We start from the raw sequence: 25,177 nt of genomic DNA, 5'->3' as shown, positions 1-25,177 counted from the left end.
CTCATTCCATACTATGTTGTTGTTTTTCAGATGCAAGTCGAGAGGCTCCTCGCTAGGCGTCTGGATCTTTGAAGCGAAGTAGTTCCTGGGTGTATTTTGGATTTCTGTTGTATATATGTACATATGTATCTAGCTTACTCTCCAAGTAACTTGTGTATGCTGCTCCTCCTAGAGGTTGAGGGAGAGACAGGAATTTGTTTTGGTATCTTGGTGCATTTTGGGAATACTTATGTATGTTTATATGTATATATATATTCCCCGGCCAGCCTTAACTTCGCAGGCTGAGTCAAGGGCTAGTTATGCTGATTCCTTGACTTTTCTTTACTCCCTTGTCTACTTTTATCATTTCCTATTAGGTTTCTTAGCACACAAGTAATTCTATTCCTTGAGCGTTGCGCTTTTTATTTTGCGATTTTTGTTTACCCGTTTTGTTTTCAAGGCTTCTAGTATATTATTTCTTTCACTATGATATGTATATTTTTACTGTTTAGAGGTCTGTAGCATCACACTACCTCTATTCTATGACTTAAGCGTAAAACACTGTGTAGTAGGGTGTTACATTATGGTATCAGAGCAGTTCGTTCCTATAGAGCCTTAGGAACGGACTGATTATGCCTCTGGGCTTACTTTGGGTGTCTATACATTAAATTATTATATTAAATCAAATCATCCCTCTTTTTTCATAAAAAAATATATATGTATAAATAAATAATAATAATAATATTATATACACACATACACTACTTTTAAGAATAAATACATACGTATATACAAATAAATTATGAATATATTTATTTACTAATCTTATTTATCTATTTATTTATTTATTAATATTTAAAATATTTGTACAAAAATATTCTTTTATTCATTTTTTATGAGTACATAATTATATTCATATTATACAAAAATATTTATATTTGAATATCATAATATTTACAAATACATATCTCATTATGACAAAAAAAATAAATAAAAGAGGGGAGATTTGATTCTTTAGAGTTATGATATGTTAACCAAAAAAAAAATTTTAATTATTCTTGTTCTGTTGAGTACAAAAAAGTTTAATGCAGTTTGAGGGAATACTTTGTACCCTCAAAGACTGCATGGGGCTTATAATTGTGTACTAAAAATATAAATCTTTTTTGTATATAATTAATTTTTATAATGACCTACAAACATGGTCAAAAAAGAGTTAAGTTCCTCCTAAAGGTATTGGGTTAAAAGGATGGAACCCAAAAGAACACCTTGAGGAGTTGAATTTCTCTTCAGTGGGAACTATATTGGTGGAAGTGGATTGGTTGGATTTGGAGTGTAAAGGTGTCATCTAGTTAAAAAAAAAACCAAACTAGATATCCCTTCACTAATGTCACATGTCAGGAGCTTTAGTTTAACGTGTGGGAATCAACTTCCTACCTTTTCAGTTGACAAGACTTGAGGTGACACGAATACCTAAAGATATTTTGGAAAAAGCAGTAAACCAAATGTCAGACTAAAACCATTGGACAATAGATTTCCTCTTCATCATGGTTTTACGCTATAAAAAGGACTTCAAGCCACCTCTGTAAAGCACCTTCAACCAGACTTTCACCTTCACTTTCACTACTTTTCACTTTCACCTTCACCTTCTTCTAGACCTTTCTGACTTCTGAAGCTAAGAAGCTAAAAAATCCATCTCTTCCTCTACCCAAATTTTCTTTCATTGTTCTTCATTTCATTCACCACCTTCACGAGTAAACACTTGCGTTCTGTGTTCCACCAAAACGCTCAACAACCATTAACCAACCCCTATCCACTTTAAACAAAGCTCATTCATCCTCTTGTGATATTAGTGGAAGTCTCAACACTTGTTCTCCACCTCTATTTCTCATTATTAGTTCTCGTATTGCTTATTTGTCATTAATAGAAGTATTTTTCCTCACAAGTTTATTTATCCCGAATCTCTCATCTTAACTATTATTTTTCACTTAATCTATTTTTCACGAAACCACCCGAATCATCTTCTTTACATATACAAACTCAACTTCAAGTTCCAATGAAAGACCACCAATATATTTGACCTCTCATTGGATAAACTCAAATACCCTTCGAGGTTTTTCTTGTTTAAAAGCTTTTAAACAAAAGATCAAATTTAAAACCAATAGTCATTAAGTAATCGACCAGTTAGCTTTTCTTTTCTTGAATGTTTCTTCTCTATTAATTTTTTTTTTAATATAGTTTTCCTTCCAAATTCAACAAAAGCAAATGATTTACACTGATGCACAGGGAGGAACAAGAGATGCACAAATTCTGTAACTGTACTGCTATGATTATAAAAAATCTTTCAGGAATTAAACTAATATGACATATTTTTCAGGGGACTAAGTTTGATATACTATAACTTGTAAGGAACCAAACTGATGACAAACATTTTTGAGAAATCAAGTCGATAGTTTAATTTATAATCTGCTTTTTGTAAAAAAAATGCAATTGATCATCTCAATGGTTGAAGGTCTTTCTGGACCTGTATCAACCAGTTGTCTAAGATATGCTTTATTTTTAATGTAAAGGCCAAGTTTATTGCATTCAAGAAATTGTTTTTAATATTTTAGCACATATATTAAGAAATTATTAAAATTTTAACAACTAAAAGGGAATAAACTAATTAATATCACCTTAAAGTTCTAAAAACATCAGAAATTAATGGAAAAGTTTTTTTTTATTTATTTTTTTGATTGCTAAAAAGACACTTACTCTCTAAATAACATCACTTTTAGCTTATAATATCATGTTCGTTCATAATCTTCATGAAGGTGAAGAAGATTCGGATCAAGAGGCTCAAATGTGCTTAATGGCTGATCACATGGTTATGGATGAAGTAGATCTCTCTGACTTATCTATTGATGAATTGCACTACATCATCAAAGATTTCACTATGAACTCAAAGAAACTTTTTGATAAATATGTTAAGTGTAAGAAAGATAATGAAACATTGAGAGTTGAAAATAACTCTTATTAGAAAAGGTATAGGCAACTAAAGCTTATGATGAAAAATCTTTGAAAGAAGAAAATAATGATTTGAGAGTTGAATTAAATAAATTCAAACTCAAGCATTCGATCTCAGTCTCTACTAATTTAATTGCTGAAAATGAAAGAATGAATGAGAAAATTAACAATCTTAATGAAGACTTAGCCAAGTTTGTTCAAGGTTCACAAAACCTTGAGAAGTTACTTGCTTGTCAAAGATCTAGTTTTGAAAAATCTGGACTTGGATTCAAAGAGGAAAGCAAATCTGTTTTCAAACCAATTTTTAAAAGATCTGAAGCTTCCTCTTCCAAGATTGTTAAGCCAAAAATTTAAAGCAAGCCTTAAAATTCAACAAAAGAGAAACATTGCTATAAATGCAATAGAAATGGTCGTGATCCTCAACAATGCTTTATCTTTCTAAGGTCCTTTGGTAATGATAGTAAATTGTATAAAGTTGTTCATGATTATAATGTTCTTGGGCAATCAAGAAGAAATCGGACATGTGATATCTTGATAGTGGATATTCAAGGCATATAACCAAAAAAGGATGCCTTCTTCATCAACTCAACAAGTATGATGGAGGGTTTGTCACTTTCGAAAATGATGGTAAAGGTAAAATAATTGCCATTGGTAAGATTGGCAAAGATTTTTCTACTTACATAGATAGTGTCCTTCTAGTTGATGGGTTAAAGCATAATCTATTGAGTATAAGTCAATTATGTGACATAGGATTTGCAGTAACCTTTAGAAAATTATATTGTAGAGTCATAAATGAAAAATCAGGGGATGTGTTATTCATTGCAAAAACATGTGACAATATTTACGGTCTTACTCTAGATGATCTTAAGGCTCAAAATGTAACTTGTTTCTCTTCAATGGAATCTGAAAAATAGATATGCCATAAGAGATTAGGACATGCTAGCATGTTCAAAATCTCTAAGATTGTTAAAAGAGGTTTAGTAAAAAGTCTTCCTAACATTAAGTTTGATAAAGACATCACTTGTGATGCTTGTCAAATGGGTAAACAAATAAAAATTTCTTTCAAACCCAAGGAAGATGTCTCTACTAAGAAACCATTGGAATTATTAATCTTGATCTGTTTGGACCAACTAAGACTCAAATTCTTGGAGAAAAAAGTTATGGAATGGTTATTGTAGATGACTATACTAGGTTTGGTTGGGTGTTCTTCCTAACTCATAAACATGAAGCATTTTCTGTTTTCAAAAAATTTAGCAAGAAGATTCAAAATGAAAAGAGTTTAAAAATAATTTCAATTAGGAGTGATCATGGAAAGGAATTTAAAAACCAACATTTTGAATCCTTTTGTGATGAACATGGCATATCCCACAACTTCTCTTGTCCTATAATACCACAACAAAATGGTATTGTGGAAATAAGAAATAGAAGTTTACAAGAAATTGTAAGAGCTATGTTGTGTAAATATGAGGTTCCTAAGTTCTTATGGACTGAAGTTGTAAATACAACTTGTTATGTTTTAAATTGAATACTCATAAGAAAGTTTTTTTGAAGAAAACCCCTTATGAACTTTGGAAAGGACATCCTCCCAATCTCAATTATTTTTGTGTGTTTGGTTGCAAATGTTTTATACTGAATATAAAAAAAATTTGGAAAAATTTGACCCTAAAACACATGAAGGTATTTTCCTTGGTTATTCCACAAATAGCAAGGCATATACGATATATAACAAGAACTCTAAGACCGTTGAGGAGACTATGCATGTCACATTTTGTAAGTCTAACATTATTCCTAGTGTTTGTATTGATGATAGTCCAGGTTTTGAAGTTGAATTGACCAAGAATGTAGGGACAGATCAACAACTTTTAAGTTCTCAAGAAACTGCACCTGCAAGCAACGAAAATCTCAATTTTGTAGGAGACAATTTGGAATTATCTCCTATCATAGTAGAAAATCCTGATGCAGAAGCAATTGTGGATCAAGACGAACCTGAAACTTCAACCCAAACCTAGAGATAAAGAGAATGGAAGTTTTTGAAAAATTATCCAGAGAAATTCATAATTGGTAATCCCTCCAGAGGAAAGACAACTAGATCATCTTTGAAAAGAGCTGAATCCAACAATATAGCTTTTATTTTAAAGATTGAACCTCAAAATATCCAAGAAGCACTTGCTGATCCATCTTGGGTATTAGCTATGAAGGAGGAATTGCAGCAGTTTAAGAAGAATCAAGGTTGGACCCTAGTACCTCATTCAAATGGAAAGAAAGTCATGGGTATGAAATGGATTTTCAAAAATAAATTGGGTGAAGATGGAACCATTGTCCGAAACAAAGCAAGATTAGTAGTTCAAGGTTATGATCAAGAGGAGAGAATTGATTTTGATGAATCATTTGCGCCTGTAGCTCGAATAGAAGCCATCTGATTGCTCTTAGCCTATGCGGCTCATTGCGGCTTCAAGCTATTTCAAATGGACGTAAAGTGTGCTTTTCTCAATGGCATAGTAGATAGAGAGGTTTTGCAAATTGCGCACTGCATTGGGCATTATTGATTCATTTAATATTTTTTATTTTTTTGATGTTCTGGTTTAGCGTTTTGTCTCTCAGATCGAAATGAGATTATTCTGGGCAGATGATGAGTTGACTTCATTAACTCATTGTGATGCTTCCTGGACTCGTTGATGGCACGTTATATTTGATGGACTTGGTGTGTTTGCTTGTATTCCATCATGTGGGCTACCTATGCTGGAACACCTTGGGCCCATTCTGGACTTAGATCTCAGGAAATTTTTTTGCCCCAAAATTTAACATCTTTTTACCTGTTGGGCTTACCTTAAACTTGTTTTTTATTTACATTCAAATTTATTTTAAATAAAATTCCAAAAATTAAAATTACATTAGTTACAGTTGTGAAATTCAATGTTTTTCAAAATTTTCATTTTTCAACTCAATTTCAAGCTAAGACCTTAGCACTACTTTAGGTCTATATCAATTCAACACTTCATGCACCTTTTTGCATATAATTCTCTTCATTTCTTCACCCCAATCTTCACATTCTGAATCTGACTAGTATTCTATAAGTATGACTCTTTTCAATGCTTTTCATTTTGTGACATACTAGTTATGTTTTTTAAAATCTTCATTTCATTTATTTATATTTTATTAAGGCATAGACATGGATGTGTTCATTCAAAAAAAAAATTACTTTGCCTCATTCACATTAATTCCTAAATCTAATTCTGCCAAGATCAGAACTTTAATTTGGATTGCGAAAGATATGTTTCAAGAATTTGTAAATTTATCTTATCTTCTTATTAACTTTGGAGCTGAGATAACAAAGGCTGATGGTATGGCTGAATCTGCTCTCGAGAAGACCAAAAGCCGCATTCGCATCTTCCAGAACCTTGTTGAAGACATTAAAGAACCATCTCTAATGCCTAAATTATTTCATCTTTGATCTAGACACTTTCAACCTTTCTCTAATTTCATTAAGCAACTTTCTTAGACTTGTTTTATTTTGCTTGTGTTGGATAGTTATAAACAGTTTACTTAATTCATTTTGATTACTACGTATGGCTGTTACTACTATGAATCTAATATTCTTATGCAGATTTTCTAATGATGAGTTTGGAAAACTCTAAATTAATATTTGTGATGACTAAACATTATTAAAATAATTAATTACAAAATTATTAATTTGATTTACATTTAACATATGTTAATTAATAATTTTGTGATGCAGATTTCAAATGGGCCGAACAGAACAAAAAATTTAAAGCAAGCCCATTGGAATAGTTTTCATTCAGCCTTAATGCTAAATCATTGTGAATATAATGGCTGAAACAATGCTTTTTGATATATTGGGACAGAATGAGTTTAATGCTACAATCCCATGATTGTTTCTCATGTTTGATCCGAAAAAAAAAATTCATCAGGAAAGCAAATGTTATCATTTGCCTTATGCCCTTCACCGGATCTCATGGATGAAATGTTTTTGGGCCATTTATGATTGTCAATGTTACAAGCCCAAAATATAATTGCTTGAAGGCAAGCTTGGTCCGAAACCTTGAAGCAAAGAAAACAAAAGCTTCGTTTGTTTTCAACGGACCCAAGAACCTTACCATGCAATGGATTCCAAAACTCATTTAATTGTCATTTATTGCATGGGAAATATGAGAGAGAAATTTGCAGCTGAATTGATTGATTGCCATAGTGCTACACGCCACTCTAGCAAGGGAAGTAAAAGCAAATTTACTTTAATTAATTTACTCAGATACACTTGATTGCTTTTCTTCATACTTCCCTCTCTCTCTCTCATCTCTTTTCTTCTTTCGGTCAATAACCAGGAAACCATGGAAGCAAAAATCAGCTACCGAAGAGAAGGAAGAACACTCTACAAGACCATCACAATGATGGCAAGAAAACATAAAAAAGAAAAAGTATGCTGTGGCTAAGATCTTTAACCATGAATGGTAAGATATGGTGATGAGATCTTGGCTTCTTCATACCAAAAATGGTAGAAGAAGATCTCGCCCAGCAAGGAAGAGATTCTTGGAAGCATGGCTTGTCTTTGATTCTGCTCAACCACCACAGGAAGTAGCTAGAGTGGCGAAGTGATGGAAGAGGCAGAGATTGGAGTAGATGAAGCCATCATCATCATGAATCATCAAGGGCCAGAAATTCATCTTGGAGAGCAAGTCAAGGATGGAGCGCTCGGATTGATGAAGAGTGATGACCAAGGAAGGACTAGAGGTAATTGCATGTTGGGTTTTGCATGAGTTATCTCTTCTCTCTCTTTGGTCGAACCGGTTCTGTTTCTTGAAGGAAGAAGAAGTTGGCTTGGGTTTTGGCTTCAAGTATGGAGGCTTCCCTCTTCTATAAAAAGAGAGAACAGCCACTGTTTGGAGCAAGGAGTGAGAAGTAAGCAGTGAGAGTGCAAGGCACAGGATTCTCAGAGCTACTTAAGCTTACAGATTTTCTTCTCCTTCAATGTATTCAGTTTAGTATTTTTCTGTTTAATTTTGTCATGTCTTGAGTCTCATGGAAAAAGGCAAACAGTGAGGTTTGTATGAAAAAGCCATAGAGCGGAAAAAGGCAGAGAGTGCAAAATTAAAAGAAAAAGCCATAGATGTCTTAGAGTTCCTTTGTACATCTGTGTTGTGTTTTATGATTCTGTGGGAATCCCCTTGTAAGTTGGGTTAGCACTTTACAGTTTGTAATCTGGAAGATTATAGTGAAATTCCATCATGTTTGTGATAGAGAATGGATATAGGCTGCACTGCGCTTAGCAGCTGAACCAGGATATATCTGGGTGTAATTTTCTCTCTTCTCTACTCCAGTTCTGTCACTACTGCACAGGAGCAAAAACCAAAAATATCTCGTGGCTGGGGACGAGACAAAAAGAAAAGTCTCATGGCTGGGGACGAGACAAAAGAAAAAGTCTCGTGGCTATTCACGAGATAAAAAGAAAAGAAGTTTCCTGAATTGGTTTCAAGGGTCAGCAAGTGCTCAGAAGCAAAAAGGGGGCTAAGATTCAACCCCCCTTCTCTTAGCCACTGATAACCATCAATTGGTATCAGAGCTTGGTCTCAAAGAGATCAAGCTTTGCAGCTTGGAGTAAAGATCCTCATGGCAGAAAACAGTGGCTCAAATCTGGTGTCCTACAATCTTACAGAAGGGCAGTCAAGCAACAGACCGCCTCTTTTCAATACGAAAAACTATACCTATTGGAAAGAGAGAATGAAGATCTATGTGCAAGCAGTAGACTACAGACTCTGGAAGATCATCTTGGAAGGCCCTTAATTTCCAACTTACACAAGTGCTGAAGGAGTAGTCACTCTCAAACCAGAAGCAAGCTGGACCGAAGAAGATAGGAAGAAGGTGGAGTTAAATGCCAAGGCAGTAAACCTGCTCAACTGTGCTATCAGCTTCGAGGAGTACCGACGAGTATCACGATGCACAACGGCAAAGGAAATCTGGGACAAATTGCAAATCACTCATGAAGGAACCACCATTGTAAAGAAGACTCGGACAGATATGTTGAACAGAGAGTATGAAATGTTTGCAATGAAGGAAGGAGAGTCTATTGATGAGCTGTTTGAACGATTCAACATCATCATTGTTGGCTTAGATGCTCTGGGAATTACATATCCTGATTCTGTGCTTGTGAGGAGATTGCTGAGATGTCTCACAAAAGAGTGGGAAACAAAAGCTTTAATTATTTCTGAGAGCAGTAGCTTAGACTCTATGACATGTGATGACTTGAGAGGAAATCTTCATGCTTTTGAAAACACCTATTTGAAAAAAGATTCAAAAAAGAAAGGAATTGCTTTTTTGACTAACCCTCTGGATGAAGAATCCAATGATAACTCCTCTGAACATGAATTTGTGTTATTTGCCAAAAAATTCAGGAAAATGATGAAGCTCAAAGGCAAAGGCAGCAACTCAGGGAAAATGAAGAAAGACCTTAGCAAAGTAACTTGTTACAACTGCAAGAAAATGGGGCATTTCAAATCTGACTGTCCCAAGTTAAAGAAGGAGGAGAAGCCAAAAAGAGGAAAGAAGAAGGGACTGATGGCTTCATGGGAAGACTTGGAAAATGACTCTGATGATGATAATGAAGAAACCGAGACCAAGTCACAACCATGTCTCATGGCAGATCACATTGATCAGGTAGTCTTTCATAACCCTAACACTGAAGATCTTCATCTTATGATAGACCACCTATCTGAAAAAATGAGATGCTTTCTGTTGGAAAATCAAGAACTTGAACAACAAATCACCATTCTTAAAGCTGAAAATAGTTTTCTTAAAGAGAAAGTGAGGGAGGCCGAAACTGCTTGTGATCTTGTTGAAGAAAATAAGCAGTTAAAAGCCTAAATTAAGAGCTGTGAAAGTGATCATTATGTTCTTGCATATGTAGACTGTTTTAAAAGAAATGAAGAGTTGCTTAAAGAGGTTAAGAGGCTTAAGAAAGACTTAGCCAAATTCACCCAAAGTTCTGAAAATCTGAATCAAATCTTGGCTAGTCAAAAACCTCTTTATGATAAGGCTGGGTTGGGGTTTTATAAATCTGCTGAAAAATCTCATTTTGAAAACTTTGCTTTAACATCAAATGATACAAGATTTTAAGATCCCACCTACTTTAACAAAACAGCAACTCCAAGATTTTGTAGACTATGCAATCAAAATGGACACTTTCCTATTCAATGTTTTTTTGGTAAAAGAATGATTGGTGATAAAGTTTTGTAAAGTTGTCTTTGATTATAATGGCTTAGGGCATAAGAGATGGTTTAACGTAAAAGGATCCAAGAAGATTTGGATACCCAAGGTCACTTAAGCTTGTTTTGTAGGTGTGCCTAGCATCCAAACGGAAAAAAAATATGTGGTATATGGACAGCGGATGCTCTAGGCATATGACCGAAAAGACAACCTTCTTCATAAAGCTTGATGAATATGATGGAGGACTTGTCACTTTCGGTGATGATGCAAAAGGAAAAATAGTGGCTGTTGAGAAAGTTGGTAAAAATTTTTCATCTTGTATAAATGATGTCCTTCTTGTACATGGCTTGAAACATAATTTACTTAGTGTTAGTCAATTATGTGATTTGGATTTTGAAGTTATTTTTAAGAAGTTTGTTTGTTTAGTTGTTTGTGAGAAAACTGGGGATATTCTATTTGAAGCTAAAAGATGCAACAATGTGTATGGATTAACTCTTGAGGATTTGAAAGAACAAAATGTAACATGTTTTACATCTCTTGAATCTAAAAAATGTCTTTGGCATAGAAAGTTGGGTCATGCTAGCATATACCAAATTTCTAAGCTAGTTAAGAAAAATCTGGTTAGAGGAATTCCAAATATCAAATTTGATAAGAATCTTACTTGTGATGCTTGCCAATTGGGCAAACAAGTAAAATCTTCCTTTAAACCTAAAGATGGAATCTCAACCAAAAGGCCATTAGAGATGTTACATATTGATCTTTTTGGACCAACAAGAACCCAAAGCTTAGGAGGTAAACACTATGGTCTTGTGGTGGTAGATGATTACTCTAGATTTGGTTGGGTACTTTTCCTTGCTCATAAAAATGATGCTTTCCATGCCTTCTCCACTCTTTGCAAGAAAATTCAAAATGAAAAGGATTTAAAAATTGCCCATCTAAGAAGTGATCACGGAAGAGAATTTGAAAACCAAGATTTTGAAAAATTCTGTGATGACTTAGGAATTTCTCATAACTTTTCATGTCCTAGAACCTCCCAACAAAATGGGGTGGTTGAAAGAAGGAATAGAAGCCTTCAAGAAATGACTAGGGCTATGCTATGTGAGAATGAGATTCCTAAATTTTTATGGGCTGAAGCTGTGAACACAGCATGTTATATTTTGAATAGAACAATCATTAGAAAAGGGTTAAAGAAAACTCCTTATGAGCTATGGAAAGGAACCCCTCCAAATCTTAAGTACTTTCATGTTTTTGGATGCAAATGTTTTGTGCTTAATAATAAAGAAAATCTTGGAAAGTTTGATCCAAAATCCTATGAAGGAATGTTTGTTGGATATTCCACCCCAAGCAAGGCCTATAGAGTTTATCTCAAGGAGCATAGGACTATAGAGGAATCCATACATGTTACTTTTTGTGATTCTAACTTAATTCCCAGTACTGTGATAGATAATGATTCAGATGGTGAAGAAGCTGGAACAAGCAAAGAAAATCCCAAATCTGTTCAAAATGAGGAATCTATCAGCCCAGTTTTGTCTCGTCAGATTGGAGGAGACATTTCCATTTTGTCTCCTGAGCAGGCACGAGAAACTGAAACAGTGAGACCACCAGAAGTTCATCAAAGCTCAACACCTGTCCGAAAGTCTAGAGAATGGAAGTCTATGAGGGGTTATCCTCATGACTTCATCATTGGTGACCCCTCTCAAGGTGTAACAACAAGATCCTCCACCAAAAGGCAAACCGAACCTAGCAACTTTGCTCTCTTGTCACAAATGGAGCCCAACAATGTCAAACAAGCTCTTGAGGACCCATCATGGGTTAAAGCAATGCAAGAAGAGCTTGCTCAATTTGACAAGAATGAGGTTTGGACACTAGTACCTCATCCGGATGGTAAGAAAGTTATGGGTACTAAATGGGTATTTAAAAATAAACTTGGTGAGGATGGACAAGTTGTTCGTAACAAGGCTAGATTAGTGGCCCAAGGTTACGATCAAGAAGAGGGAATAGATTTTGATGAGTCTTTTGCTCCGGTAGCTAGAATGGAAGCAATTAGGTTGCTTCTTGCCTATGCCGCCCATAAAGGTTTCAAAATGTTTCAAATGGATGTTAAATGTGCTTTCCTTAATGGCTTTATTGATAGAGAAGTGTATGTGGCTCAACCCCCCGGTTTTGAGGATAAAGAGTTTCCAAATCATGTTTTCAAACTAACTAAGGCTTTTTATGGTCTTAGACAAGCTCCAAGAGCTTGGTATGAAAGGCTTAGTGCCTTCTTGTTGGAAAATCAATTTCAAAGGGGTACCACCGACACTACTTTATTTATTAAAGCATCTAATGATGATATACTCCTTGTTCAAGTTTATGTTGATGACATTGTATTTGGATCGGCCAATGTATCCTTGTGTGAAGAGTTTGGAAAACTCATGACTAGTGAGTTTGAGATGAGTTTAATGGGAGAGCTAACTTTCTTTCTTGGCCTCCAAATCAAACAAATTCCTAGTGGTACTTTTATTCACCAAGAAAAGTATGCAAAAGAACTTATCAAAAAGTTTGGCCTAGAAAATTCCAAACCAATGGGTACACCAATGCATCCTAACACAAAACTTGATAAGGATGATGATGGCCAAGATGTGGATGAAACAAGGTATAGAGGAATGATAGGTTCACTTATGTACCTTACCTCCTCTAGACCGGATATTGTTCAAAGTGTGGGTGTATGCTCAAGGTTTCAATCTCACCCAAAAGAATCCCATCTTACGGCTGTTAAACGCATCATTAGATACATTAAGGAAACTTGTAATTATGGGCTATGGTATCCTAAATCTGATGACTTTTGTGCAGTAGGGTTTTGTGATGCAGACTATGCGGGAGATAGAGTGGATAGACGAAGCACATCCGGCATGTGTTGCTTCCTTGGAAGCTCACTCAATATATGGTCAAGCAAGAAGCAAGCCACAATGGCTCTATCCACAGCTGAAGCAGAATACATATCCGCATCTGCATGTTGCTCTCAATTAATTTGGTTAAAAACACAATTGGAAGATTACAAATTAAAGATCAATAGTATACCCTTATTTTGTGATAATATGAGTGCTATAAACATTTTCAAAAAATCCTGTTCTGCACTCAAGAACCAAGCACATTGAGATAAAATATCATTTTATTAGGGAGCATGTGCAAAAGGGTACTATTGATATTCAATTTGTAAAATTTGAAGACCAAATTGCTGATATTTTTACAAAACCCCTCTGTGAAGACAGATTCTGCACCTTAAGAAAAAGTTTGGGAATGTTTGATTTAAGTTCTATTGATAACTTGTGAATATTTGACTCTGTTCAGTTTTGTCTCGTAGGTTTGGATGAGATAAAAATGAGGGCATGTTAGAAGAGCTATAATCAAGGGGGAGGCAACGCATAATTTAATTTTTCATGGGCCCCACCAAAAATTCCTTGACCCCACCATGACAGTTTTGTTAGTTCCTCATTTTTTGAAAATAAAATCACAAAATCTCTTAGTTATCTCATCAAATCTTGTGGGAATAAGCATGTTGTCAAATCATATCTACCCTTCCAACTAATCCCTTGATTCAAGGAAACCCCTTTTTTCAGTTTTTGAAACCTCCTTGGTTAATAACCGCACTCCTTAATAGGTAATAACTACCCCACTTCTCTCTCCAATCCGTATTTAATGCTCCATGTTGCTGCTACTGCTGCTGAATACTCTGTTATTTTGCTCTCTGTATATTTGATGCTTTGTTATGTTTCATTGTTGTCCTGTTTTGTTTTTTCTTGATCTGGCTCTGTTTTGAGCACTTTATGGATTAATTTTGACTTGAGCTTTGATTGTCATTGATAAATTTATTTGCTCAAATGCATGTGTGATATGGAATTTTATTAAGGTGTTTGAAAAATATTTTCTTATGTAAATATGATTCAGTCTTAAAGGATCCAAATCCTTGAAATTTTCATCTTTTAGGAATCATTTGGAGCTTATACACAGTTTTTGCTGTCTTGTTTTGGTATTGTACTTGGATACTCTGGACCATTGTGTTTTGGTGAAAAACAAATATTCTGCTGTTTGGTATGTTGTTTTCATTTATTTTGCAGTGCCCCTTGATGCCAAAAGGGGGAGAAAATGGCTGAAAATTGAAAATGACAAACAGGGGATGAAACTCTTTTGAGAGTTCATGATCACCCTTGTTTATGCTTGCTTGATAATGCATGTTGATAATGCACTTGTTTTATCATTATTGCTGCTGATTGCGTAATGTTTATCTTGGTAAAATGCTTGGTTGATTGTTGATTGTAATTATGAAGCATTTGTTTTACCTTGATATAATGATTGCTGTTTTGACTTTATTTTTTGGCAGTTCCTTTAAGCTGTGATATGTAAATAAAATCTAACAGCTGCCATGTTTTGACATGATCATGTGTGATTCAAAATATTTTTCCTTGTTATAATTATATTGCTCTGATATCTTGACTGGAAAATATTTGAAAATCATTTGAACAGCAACTGTTTCCATGTACTAAATTGATGTATGTATATGTTTGAGCAGAAGATCAAATTATTGATAACAAATGAGTTTTGATTATCATCCAATTCTGCTCATAAATCAAGCCATTCAACATCTTACATTGAATATGTTGAATAACATTGTTGCCTTAGGCTTGATAAAATTGTTACAGGTATAGTGCTTCCCTTGGTAAAAACAGCATATATTAAGGGGGAGCCATGTGACAATTAGAAAGGAGGAGAAATTCAAATCTTCAAAGGGAGTACTTTATACTCAAATCTTTAAATTTCTTTCCATTTCAATTTTAATAATGTTTGTCATCAAGGGGGAGATTGATGAGTTTGGAAAACTCTAAATTAATATTTGTGATGACTAAACATTATTAAAATAATTAATTACAAAATTATTAATTTGATTTACATTTAACATATGTTAATTAATAATTTTGTGATGCAAATTTCAAATGGGCCGAACAGAACAAAAAATTTAAAGCAAGCCCATTGGAATAGTTTTCATTAAGCCTTAATGCTAAATCATTGTGAATATAATGGCTGAAACAATGCTTTTTGATATATTGGGACAGAATGAGTTTAATGCTACAAGCCCATGATTGTTTCTCATGTTTGATCCGAAAAAAAAAAAATTCATCAGGAAAGCAAATGTTATCATTTGCCTTATGCCCTTCACTGGATCTCATGGATGAAATGTTTTTGGGCCATTTGTGATTGTCAATGTTACAAGCCCAAAATATAATTGCTTGAAGGCAAGCTTGGTCCGAAACCTTGAAGCAAAGAAAACAAAAGCTTCGTTTGTTTTCAACGGACCCAAGAACCTTACCATGCAATGGATTCCAAAACTAATTTAATTGTCATTTATTGCATGGGAAATATGAGAGAGAAATTTGCAGCTGAATTGATTGATTGCCATAGTGCTACACGCCACTCTAGCAAGGGAAGTAAAAGCAAATTTACTTTAATTAATTTACTCAGATACACTTGATTGCTTTTCTTCATACTTCCCTCTCTCTCTCATCTCTTTTCTTCTTTCGGTCAATAACCAGGAAACCATGGAAGCAAAAATCAGCTACCGAAGAGAAGGAAGAACACTCTAGAAGACCATCACAATGATGGCAAGAAAATATAAAAAAGAAAAAGTATGCTGTGGCTAAGATCTTTAACCATGAATGGTAAGATATGGTGATGAGATCTTGGCTTCTTCATACCAAAAATGGTAGAAGAAGATCTCGCCCAGCAAGGAAGAGATTCTTGGAAGCATGGCTTGTCTTTGATTCTGCTCAACCACCACAGGAAGTAGCTAGAGTGGCGAAGTGATGGAAGAGGCAGAGATTGGAGCAGATGAAGCCATCATCATCATGAATCATCAAGGGCCAGAAATCCATCTTGGAGAGCAAGTCAAGGATGGAGCGCTCGGATTGATGAAGAGTGATGACCAAGGAAGGACTAGAGGTAATTGCATGTTGGGTTTTGCATGAGTTATCTCTTCTCTCTCTCTCTGGCCGAACCGGTTCCGTTTCTTGAAGGAAGAAGAAGTTGGCTTGGGTTTTGGCTTCAAGTGTGAAGGCTTCCCTCTTCTATAAAAAGAGAGAACAGCCACTGTTTGGAGCAAGGAGTGAGAAGTAAGCAGTGAGAGTGCGAGGCACAGGATTCTCAGAGCTACTTAAGCTTACAGATTTTCTTCTCCTTCAATGTATTCTGTTTAGTATTTTTCTGTTTAATTTTGTCATGTCTTGAGTCTCATGGAAAAAGGCAAACAGTGAGGTTTGTATGAAAAAGCCATAGAGCAGAAAAAGGCAGAGAGTGCAAAATTAAAAGAAAAAGCCATAGATGTCTTAGAGTTTCTTTGTACATCTGTGTTGTGTTTTATGATTCTGTGAGAACCCCCTTGTAAGTTGGGTTAGCACTTTACAGTTTGTAATCTGGAAGATTATAGTGAAATTCCATCATGTTTGTGATGGAGAATGGATGTAGGCTGCATTGCACTTAGCAGCTGAACCAGGATATATCTGGGTGTAATTTTCTCTCTTCTCTACTCCAATTCTGTCAGTACTGCACAGGAGCAAAAACCAAAAATATCTCGTGGATGGGGACGAGGCAAAAGAAAAAGTCTCGTGGCTATTCACGAGATAAAAAGAAAAGAAGTTTCCTGAATTGGTCTCAAGGGTCAGCAAGTGCTCAGAAGCAAAAAGGGAGCTAAGATTCAACCCCCCTTCTCTTAGCCATTGATAATCGTCATCTAATTTTTTCCTCCTTGATGACAAAAAGGAAAGAAGAGAAAAGAAAAGTTAAGCTTGGCTTAGAATATTGATGATGCTTAATTTATACTGCCTAATGTGCTGGTATGTTACTCTATTTGCTCTGTGTCATTATTGTTATATTGTTTTGGTATTTGTTTTGGCTACTTTAAGTTATCTTTATTTCGATAAGTAAGCCATGATTAAGGGAGAGAAATGCTGAAGGGAGAACACCACATATTTTGGATAATCATCAAAGAAAAGTGATCTCAATTTATTTTAATTAATTTTTTAATTTATTTATCCTCTTTTACCATGTTTGTCATTAAAGGGGAAATTATTGAATTAAATTTAATATTGAGTTTTAAATATATGATAACAAACATCTATTAGGTTAAAAGCTAAGATTGGCTTAATGTGTGTGCTAAGTGATGCAAACCCATTTACATGTTACTTTAGCCCAAGTTATTGTTGCTTCAGCAACTTCAAGTGTTACAAATACAAAGTATCAACCCATTACATTTGGATGAGTAACAAATCAGATTCTATAAGCCAAAAGAGAAAGAAACGAATGTATATGATTGGAACAAAAGAGGAAAAAGACAAGAAGGACATTTGGCATTACATTGGGACAGTTGTAGCATGAGGACAAAAACAATGACACTAGGACAATTCCATTATTCCAAAGACATTAGAAAAGTTAAGTTCAGAATATAGGAGAGCAAAACACAAATTTGCAAGAGTGTAGAAGTAGTGGAGCAGCTCCTCAAACAGCAAAAGTAATAGAGCAAAGTGAAAAAAAAATGCTTGTGCCAAGAAAGAAAGAAAATCCAAGGACAATAGAGATGGTGGAGTGGCTCCTCAATAAACAGAGTTAGTGGAGCAAAATGAAAAAAGAATTGCATGTCATAGGTGACAGTTCCAACAGATTGATGGTATGAGGAATTGAAGGAGGCAATAAAGAACAAATTGGAGAAGCAGACTGATTTTATAAAAGAGGCCTCACTTAAACATTTGGAAGCAAGAAAAAGAGAGCAATACAAGAGTATTATCTCAACTTACTTGAGCTGAATTTTTTTCTTCTAATTGAGCTTCATTTCAAATTTCTTGTATTATCTCAACTTACTTGAGCTGAATTTTTTTCTTCTAATTGAGCTTCATTTCAAATTTTTCTTGTTATGGTTATCTAATATCATCTTTTTATTTGAGAAAAAGATAAATTATGTAAGTAGAAAAAGCAATGAGAGAAGAGACAAGAGAGATGCATGAAAAAATCAAAAGAATTGTTTCTGTGTAATTTGGTTTCAATGAATTAAGATTAGTTCTCCTTGTCAAGTTGGGATAGCACTTGGTGGTGTGTTGAATCTGGTTGGTTTCCCTTTCAAATTGGGATAGCACTTGGAAAGCTGAGCTTTAGGATAAAAAGCTTAGTGAAATAGATTGTAATTCAATAGTATTGGTGACTGTCAGACTGTAATCAATTTGATTATAGTGGAAATTCTACCACGGTTATGGTAGAGACTAATGTAGGTTTTATGGCACTTAAAAACCGAACCAAGATACATGCTAGCCTCTTTCTCTTCTTCCCTTCTCTGTTATTATCTGGTGTATGAGACAAAACGAAATAATCTCCTACACATTTTGCTTCTGCTAAAACAAAGCTTAAGAAGTTAAAATTTTGAATTAACTTGATTCAACCTCCTTTCTCAAGTTTAAGCAGTTTCATTAGAATTAATTTGGATTATTACGCCATATTTTTAGCATTTACTATCAATATCATTTTATCTATTTTTATTACATAAAAGTTGAAACAAATTTATTATATAAAATGAGCACATGACTATTGGTTTTTATGATTGTGTCACGCCATTAATTTTATATTGATGATCATTTTATAATTTTACAAAATAAAAATAAAATTTTTTATATAATAATGATACAAAAATAATTAAATTTAATAGCTATTATTATTCTATTAAATTTAAAAGGGAGCCACTCAAATAAAGACGCTTAAAACGTCTTTTTTTAAAGATATTTTTCAGTAATTAAAATTTAACATATATAATCGATTAAATCATATTATTTTTGTCAAAATTAGGCTAGACAAATTGATTTAAGCAAAAAAATGGTGAATTAAATCTTGAACTGATCTAAATTAATATTATTTTTTTATAGAAAATGACTACAATACCCTTATTATAGAGAATGATTAAAATACTCTTATTATTTATATATATATTAATTTTAAAAATTCTAAATTCTAACCTTACGATAGAAAAATAAATGACTAAAATTTAGGATTCTCAAAATTAATATATATAATAGAAGTATTTTAGTCATTTTTCATAATAGGGTATTGTAGTCATTTTCTATAAAAAATAATATTAATTTAGACTAATTCAAGATTTGATTTACCAATTTTTCATCAAATCAATTTGTCTAGCCTAATTTTGACAAAAATAATACGATTTAATTAATTATATGTGTTAAATTTTAATTATTAAAAAACATCTTTATAAAAAAGACGTTTTCGACGTCTTTATCTGAGTGGCTCCGAATTTAAAAATACCGATTAAATATAATTAATATTTATATTAAAACTATAATAATAATTTTCACATTATTTACAAATATTAAACTATATACAAATTACAAATTTTTTTATAAATGAGTCAAAAAGTTTAACATTAACCCACATATTATCTCATTAATTTTTAAATAATATAATATTTTTAAATTTATATTACATAATGTAATTAATTTAAAAATATTAATATTATTTAATAAATTAATTCCATTGTGGTATCATATTATTTTATTACGAGCGAGATCTATATTTAATATGTAATTTCAAGAAAAAAAATTGTGGTAGACGAAAATAACTATAATTATTATTCCATCATTATATTTAAACTCAATTTTATAGTAATTCATTCATAGTGTGATTGTATCTACGTTGAAGAAGAAAAAGAAGAAAAGAAATTATTCCATGTATTACTATAAACTTTAATTTAAATATTTATTTTCAAAAAAAAAAATCTATTAAAGATTGATTTGTCTAACTGAATGAAAAGAAATAAAAAGCTAATTTGACAATAAATTTTTTCTAAGAACGAAAATTATGAATGTAGAGTAGATATGGTTTAAATCTATTTTGCAAAACGAATCATATGAACCAGAATATAATTAGTTATTATTTAATTTTATTTTTCAATTAAAAATTGATATGTATATGAAAAAAAATTTAAACATTATGGCTAATTTTTAGTATACTGTTACCATCGTTGCTTAAACATTGCATTCTATTTGCTTTAGAAAAATATTTAAAATTGTAGTAATAAGTTAATGAGTGAGTAGTTTAGCTTACTGATTTTTGGAGGTCCAGCCAGAATGAGCAGCAACTTGTGTTAGCGCATCTCTCCATCTTTTGACCTTCTCACTGTCATGTCTCTCTTCGTGTTTCTTGAAAGCTTCCTCAAAGGTTCCTCTCTGGTGCCTCACATGGTAAGGCTCCACACCGTAGAACACTGCCTCGATCTGTAGCCCCAGCTGGTTTTTACACTCAATGATCTTTTGGAGTTCATCCAAGCACCAACTGGAGGAAGCATAGTCCGGTGAGAAAACAATAACTGCAAACATGGACTCTTCAATTGCTTTCAGGAGTTCTTTTGAAATAACATGGCCTTTGCGAAGGTTTTGGTCATCTTTGTAGGTTGTGATTCCTTTCCTGTTGAGGGCCGCATAGAGATGGCTAGTGAAGTTTGTGCGAGTGTCTTCTCCTCTAAAACTCAAGAACACGTGATAGGTGCATGATCGTGGTGGTGGGATTGAAGCGGAAGAAGAGGCGGATGCCATAGTTTGAAGCTTGAAGAGAAGTGGATTGTGGTGTATGTGCGTTTGTATGTGGTTAACACTAAACTGTTAATTAATTAATAACAAATTGTTTGTGAAGAGAAAGGAAAGTAAGCGGAAGCTGCTGGGTGCCAATACATGCCCACAAATGTAAATGAATTTCATTTATTTATTTATTTCGAATAAAATAATAATAATAATTAAACTATATAGTCATCTTTTCTTTATCATTCCAAATAAAGCGCGTAGAAATTAATAAATGAAGCGAACCAATTTGGCATTTTCAATGGAGGACCAATTTGATTATGGGATAAAACTTGACGAACCAATTTGATTATTGTTTCTATTTAGAAATCAATTTAAAAAACTATTTGTACTATTAAATTCAAAATTTATGTTATGATAACTGGAAGCTACTGCTTAGACCTATTTAGAATAAGTAAAAATTTATCTAATTTATGGTTTTTTTTTTTTTTTTGAATAAGAGAGCTCAACACAATACAGTGGAGCAGCATACAATCAAACCGAGGACATTAAAATAAAGGAAATAAGGCAAAGTAAATCAACTACCCCTGTTGTCATCTCCGGCATTGCCATCAACAACAACACGGTTCCTACTACTCCACTCTCTATAACTGGTCAAGGACCATTGATACACATCTTCTGAACCACCTTCTTTGGAATTAAAAATACGTCTGTTCCTCTCAAGCCATATATTCCAAATGACCGCAAAGAAGCACCTTAACCACCGATTCCGCTCCTCATTACTGTTCATGACACCTGTCCAACTCTCAAAATGTTCCTTGAGTGAGCCCGGAATAGACCACGCTCTCCCGAGATCAAAAAGCCATCGACACCATACCTGCCAAGTAAACCCACACCCCAGGAACAGGTGGTAAATATGTTCAACATCTCTTTTACAAAACACACATATATTGTCCCCATGCCTAAGTATTCCCAATCTATGTAGTCTTTCTTTAGTGTTTACTCTTTCTATCAGCACAAACCAAATAAATAACTCCACTCGTGGTGGCGCCAAACCTTTCCAAATGGTTCTGGTGAAGCTGAAACTTGTGATATCCTCTGGGAGAGTCTCTGATTGCACCACCTGTACAAAAGAGTTAGTTAAAAAAATTTCTTCCTTGCCATACTTCCATACAAGTCTGTCTTGCTTATCACTTGCTAGTTTTATAGGCCTTGAAACCTCATGTAACCTGTTCAATAATTCCAACTCCCATTGATATAGGCCTCGCCTCCACTGGAAATTCCATACCCACTCTAACCCATTCCAAAATCCGCAATCCCCTATGACAGATCCTTGCTGGTTTGAAATAGAGAAAAGTCTCGGAAACCTCAACCTGAGGGAACCGCCTTGTAACCAGACATCTTCCCAGAAAAGAGTCCTCCTGCCATCACCCACCTCCATAGACAACCCAGTAATCCTCTTGTCCCTTACATTACTATCCTTGAGCTGCAACTAGCATATGTCCTTCCACGGTCCCCCTTTAGTAGGCATTTGCTGAGTTGATAACATCATATTGGGCTTCAGGTCGTAACAGGAGCAAACAACCTTCTTCCATAAAGGGCACTCCTCCTTTGAAAATCGCCACCACCACTTAAATAGTAGGGCGGAGTTCCTAATCACTGCATCTCCTACCCCCAAGCCTCCCTCCTTTTTAGGGGCCTGAACCACTTCCCACTTGACTAGTGCTATCCCATTCCTACCTTCCTCCTTACTCCATAAGAATCTTCTTTGTAATGATATCAACTTTTCTGCCACGGCCTTCGGCATCTTGTACAGGCTCAGATAGTACACTGGCAAGCTATTCAACACAGACTTAATAAGGACTAGCTTACCCGCTTTATTTAGCACCTTAGCCTTCCACAAACTGAGCTTTTCCTCAACCTTGTCAATTATCGACTTCCATGTCTTTACCAGCCTCGGGTTTGCTCCTAAAGGAATGCCAAGATAACGGACTGGGAGGTTCGCTTCTTTACATCCCAATAAGCTACACATGTTGTCAGTCCAGAGCTGTTCACAATTGATTGGGATTAAGCTGGATTTATCAAAGTTAATCGATAACCCCGACATAATCTCAAAACACCTTAAGAGTCTGGCATAGTTTCTAATGGTCTCCTCCTCCGGTGGGAAAAATAAAATAGTGTCGTCTGCGAACTGGAGATGTGATAACTCTATGTTTTCCTTCCCCACCAGCAGCGGCGAGATTCGTCTGTTTCTCACTGCCTCCCTTATCATCCTGTGTAAGACCTCCACTACCAGAACAAACAAGAACGGGGACAAAGGGTCACCTTGTCTCAAGCCTCTCTCCATCTTGAATGGTTTGGAAGGGGAGCCATTTATCAGAATTGCCATGGACGCTGAACCGATACACTCCCTAACCCACTCTCTCCATCTCCGCCCAAATCCCATCTTCTGCAGCACAATATCCACAAAGATCCACTTCACTCTATCATAAGCCTTCTGGAAGTCTAATTTAATAATTGCCGCCTTCTTCTTCCTTGCCTTCAGCCATTGCACTGTTTCGCATGCAATCAGAGCCCCATCATGAATTTTCCGACCTTTCACAAATGCACTTTGAGTCTCCCCTACTAAGCCTGGCATCACTGATCTCATCCTTCTGACCATCACCTTTGAAATGACTTTGTAGATGCATCCAACCATACTGATCGGCCTGAGGTCTTTGATCTCTTTGGCTCCAGTGAACTTCGGAGCCAGAGCCACCCAAGTAACATTGGAATCAGGCGGCAACCTTGATGACCGAAAGAAATCCAGAACAGCTGTCGAGAACTCCGTGCCGATCTCATCCCAGCACTTTTTGATGAAGTTCATATTATACCCATCACTACCTGGAGCCTTAGAGGATTCACAGTCCCAAACAGCCTCCCTAATCTCCACCAATGATGGTATGCACTCCAATGCACTGGATTCTTCTTCGTTAATCCGATTAACCAGACCGTCTCTAAACCCTATTACCGGGGATCTCTCCTGGTGATACAACTCTCTGTAGAAGTCTCTGATGGCAATCTTGATCCTACCTTGATTTCTTACCAACCATCCATTAATCACCAAAGCATCGATCCTATTGTTCCTTCTTCTTGCCGACGCCAAACTATGAAAGTACCGAGTGTTTTTATCCATGTCCTTCGCATGCCTAGAACGCGACATCTGTTTCCAGTGTACCTCTTTCCTCACATACCACTGCTTGCAACAACTTACTAGAGCCTTCCTTCTAGCCTCCATAGTACCATCATAGACACCATTTCCAACCATATCATCCACCCTCTTGATCTCCTCCTCAAAACGCTGAATTTTCTTTTCCAAGTCACCAAATTTCTCTTTATGCCATTTTCCCAAAGGCACCGTAAGAGCCTTCAATTTATCTGTGAACTGTCCCTCTCCAATATTCCGCCATTCCTCCCTGACCATTCTTAGGAATCCTTCATGTGTAAACCATGAGTCTAAAGTCCGGAACGGACGTGGGCCTCTTCTAAACTTAGTAACTTCGACTATTATTGGGCAATGATCTGACAAGCCTCTCGGACCACCTTTTAAACGAATCTCCGGGAACTCCTCAGTCCATTCTACACTCAGCAGGACTCTGTCAATACGACTACAGGATCCACCTCTATACCATGTAAACTTGCGATCATTCAGCGGTAAGTCCACTAACTGCATATCTTGGATCCAACCCTTGAAATCTTCTGCAGACGCTGTTAATCTGTCTTGATTTTTCCTTTCATCAACCTGTATCACCTCATTGAAGTCACCCAAGTAGCATATCGGGACTTGACATAACCCTGCTATATAGCTCAGTTCCTCCCAAACAACAAGTTTTTCAACTCTCATATGCGGACCATAAACCAAACAGAAAGCACAATGGAACTCATTTTTCAATAAAATTCCCTCAACACATAGCCACCTATCCCCCTTTGTAACAGTTATTCATTCTAAATAGCAACTCATCCCACATTAATAACAGACCCCCAGATGTGCCTACCGATCCTACAAACTCCCATCCCACCGCATCACTTCCCCAAATACGTACGACATCGAATTTATTCACAACTTGCAATTTTGTTTCAACCAAGCCTAACATATTTAATTTTTGCTTTTTTTTGAGCTCTTTTATCATACTCAATTTTCCAACCCCCCTCAACCCCCTAACATTCCAAGAGCTAAAAATCATTTTAAAACATTGTTACACACCTGTTTAAACTTTTTCGGTCTGCTTCTTCGCACCTTCTCTTTCAGTTTTGCTATCCTCCTCTTCTCAGCTATCGCTTCATTTTGTTCTTGTAATATCCTCATTAAGTCGTCTTCTTCATCGTACTGTACTGCTCCGGATTCA

The 25,177-nt window shown here is 35.1% G+C and overlaps 1 protein-coding gene across 1 annotated transcript in view; it reads right to left on the bottom strand.

Moving 5' to 3' along the window:
• LOC107635058 (disease resistance protein Roq1-like) overlaps nt 1–20,852 on the bottom strand; it is a 28,113-nt gene extending 7,261 nt beyond the window's left edge. Inside the window, exon 1 of the mRNA XM_016338420.3 lies at nt 20,323–20,852. Within this exon, the coding sequence (XP_016193906.1) occupies nt 20,323–20,810 (488 nt within the window). The 5' untranslated portion in view covers nt 20,811–20,852. The remainder of the gene's footprint in view (nt 1–20,322) is intronic.
• Nucleotides 20,853–25,177: the final 4,325 nt, after the last annotated feature.

Source organism: Arachis ipaensis, chromosome B4 (genome assembly GCF_059453495.1).
Source record: "Arachis ipaensis isolate K30076 ecotype BB chromosome B4, ASM5945349v1, whole genome shotgun sequence".
Classification (NCBI taxonomy): domain Eukaryota; kingdom Viridiplantae; phylum Streptophyta; class Magnoliopsida; order Fabales; family Fabaceae; genus Arachis; species Arachis ipaensis.
The sequence above is the reverse complement of the archived record's forward strand: the minus strand, read 5'-3'. Positions and strand labels throughout refer to the sequence as shown.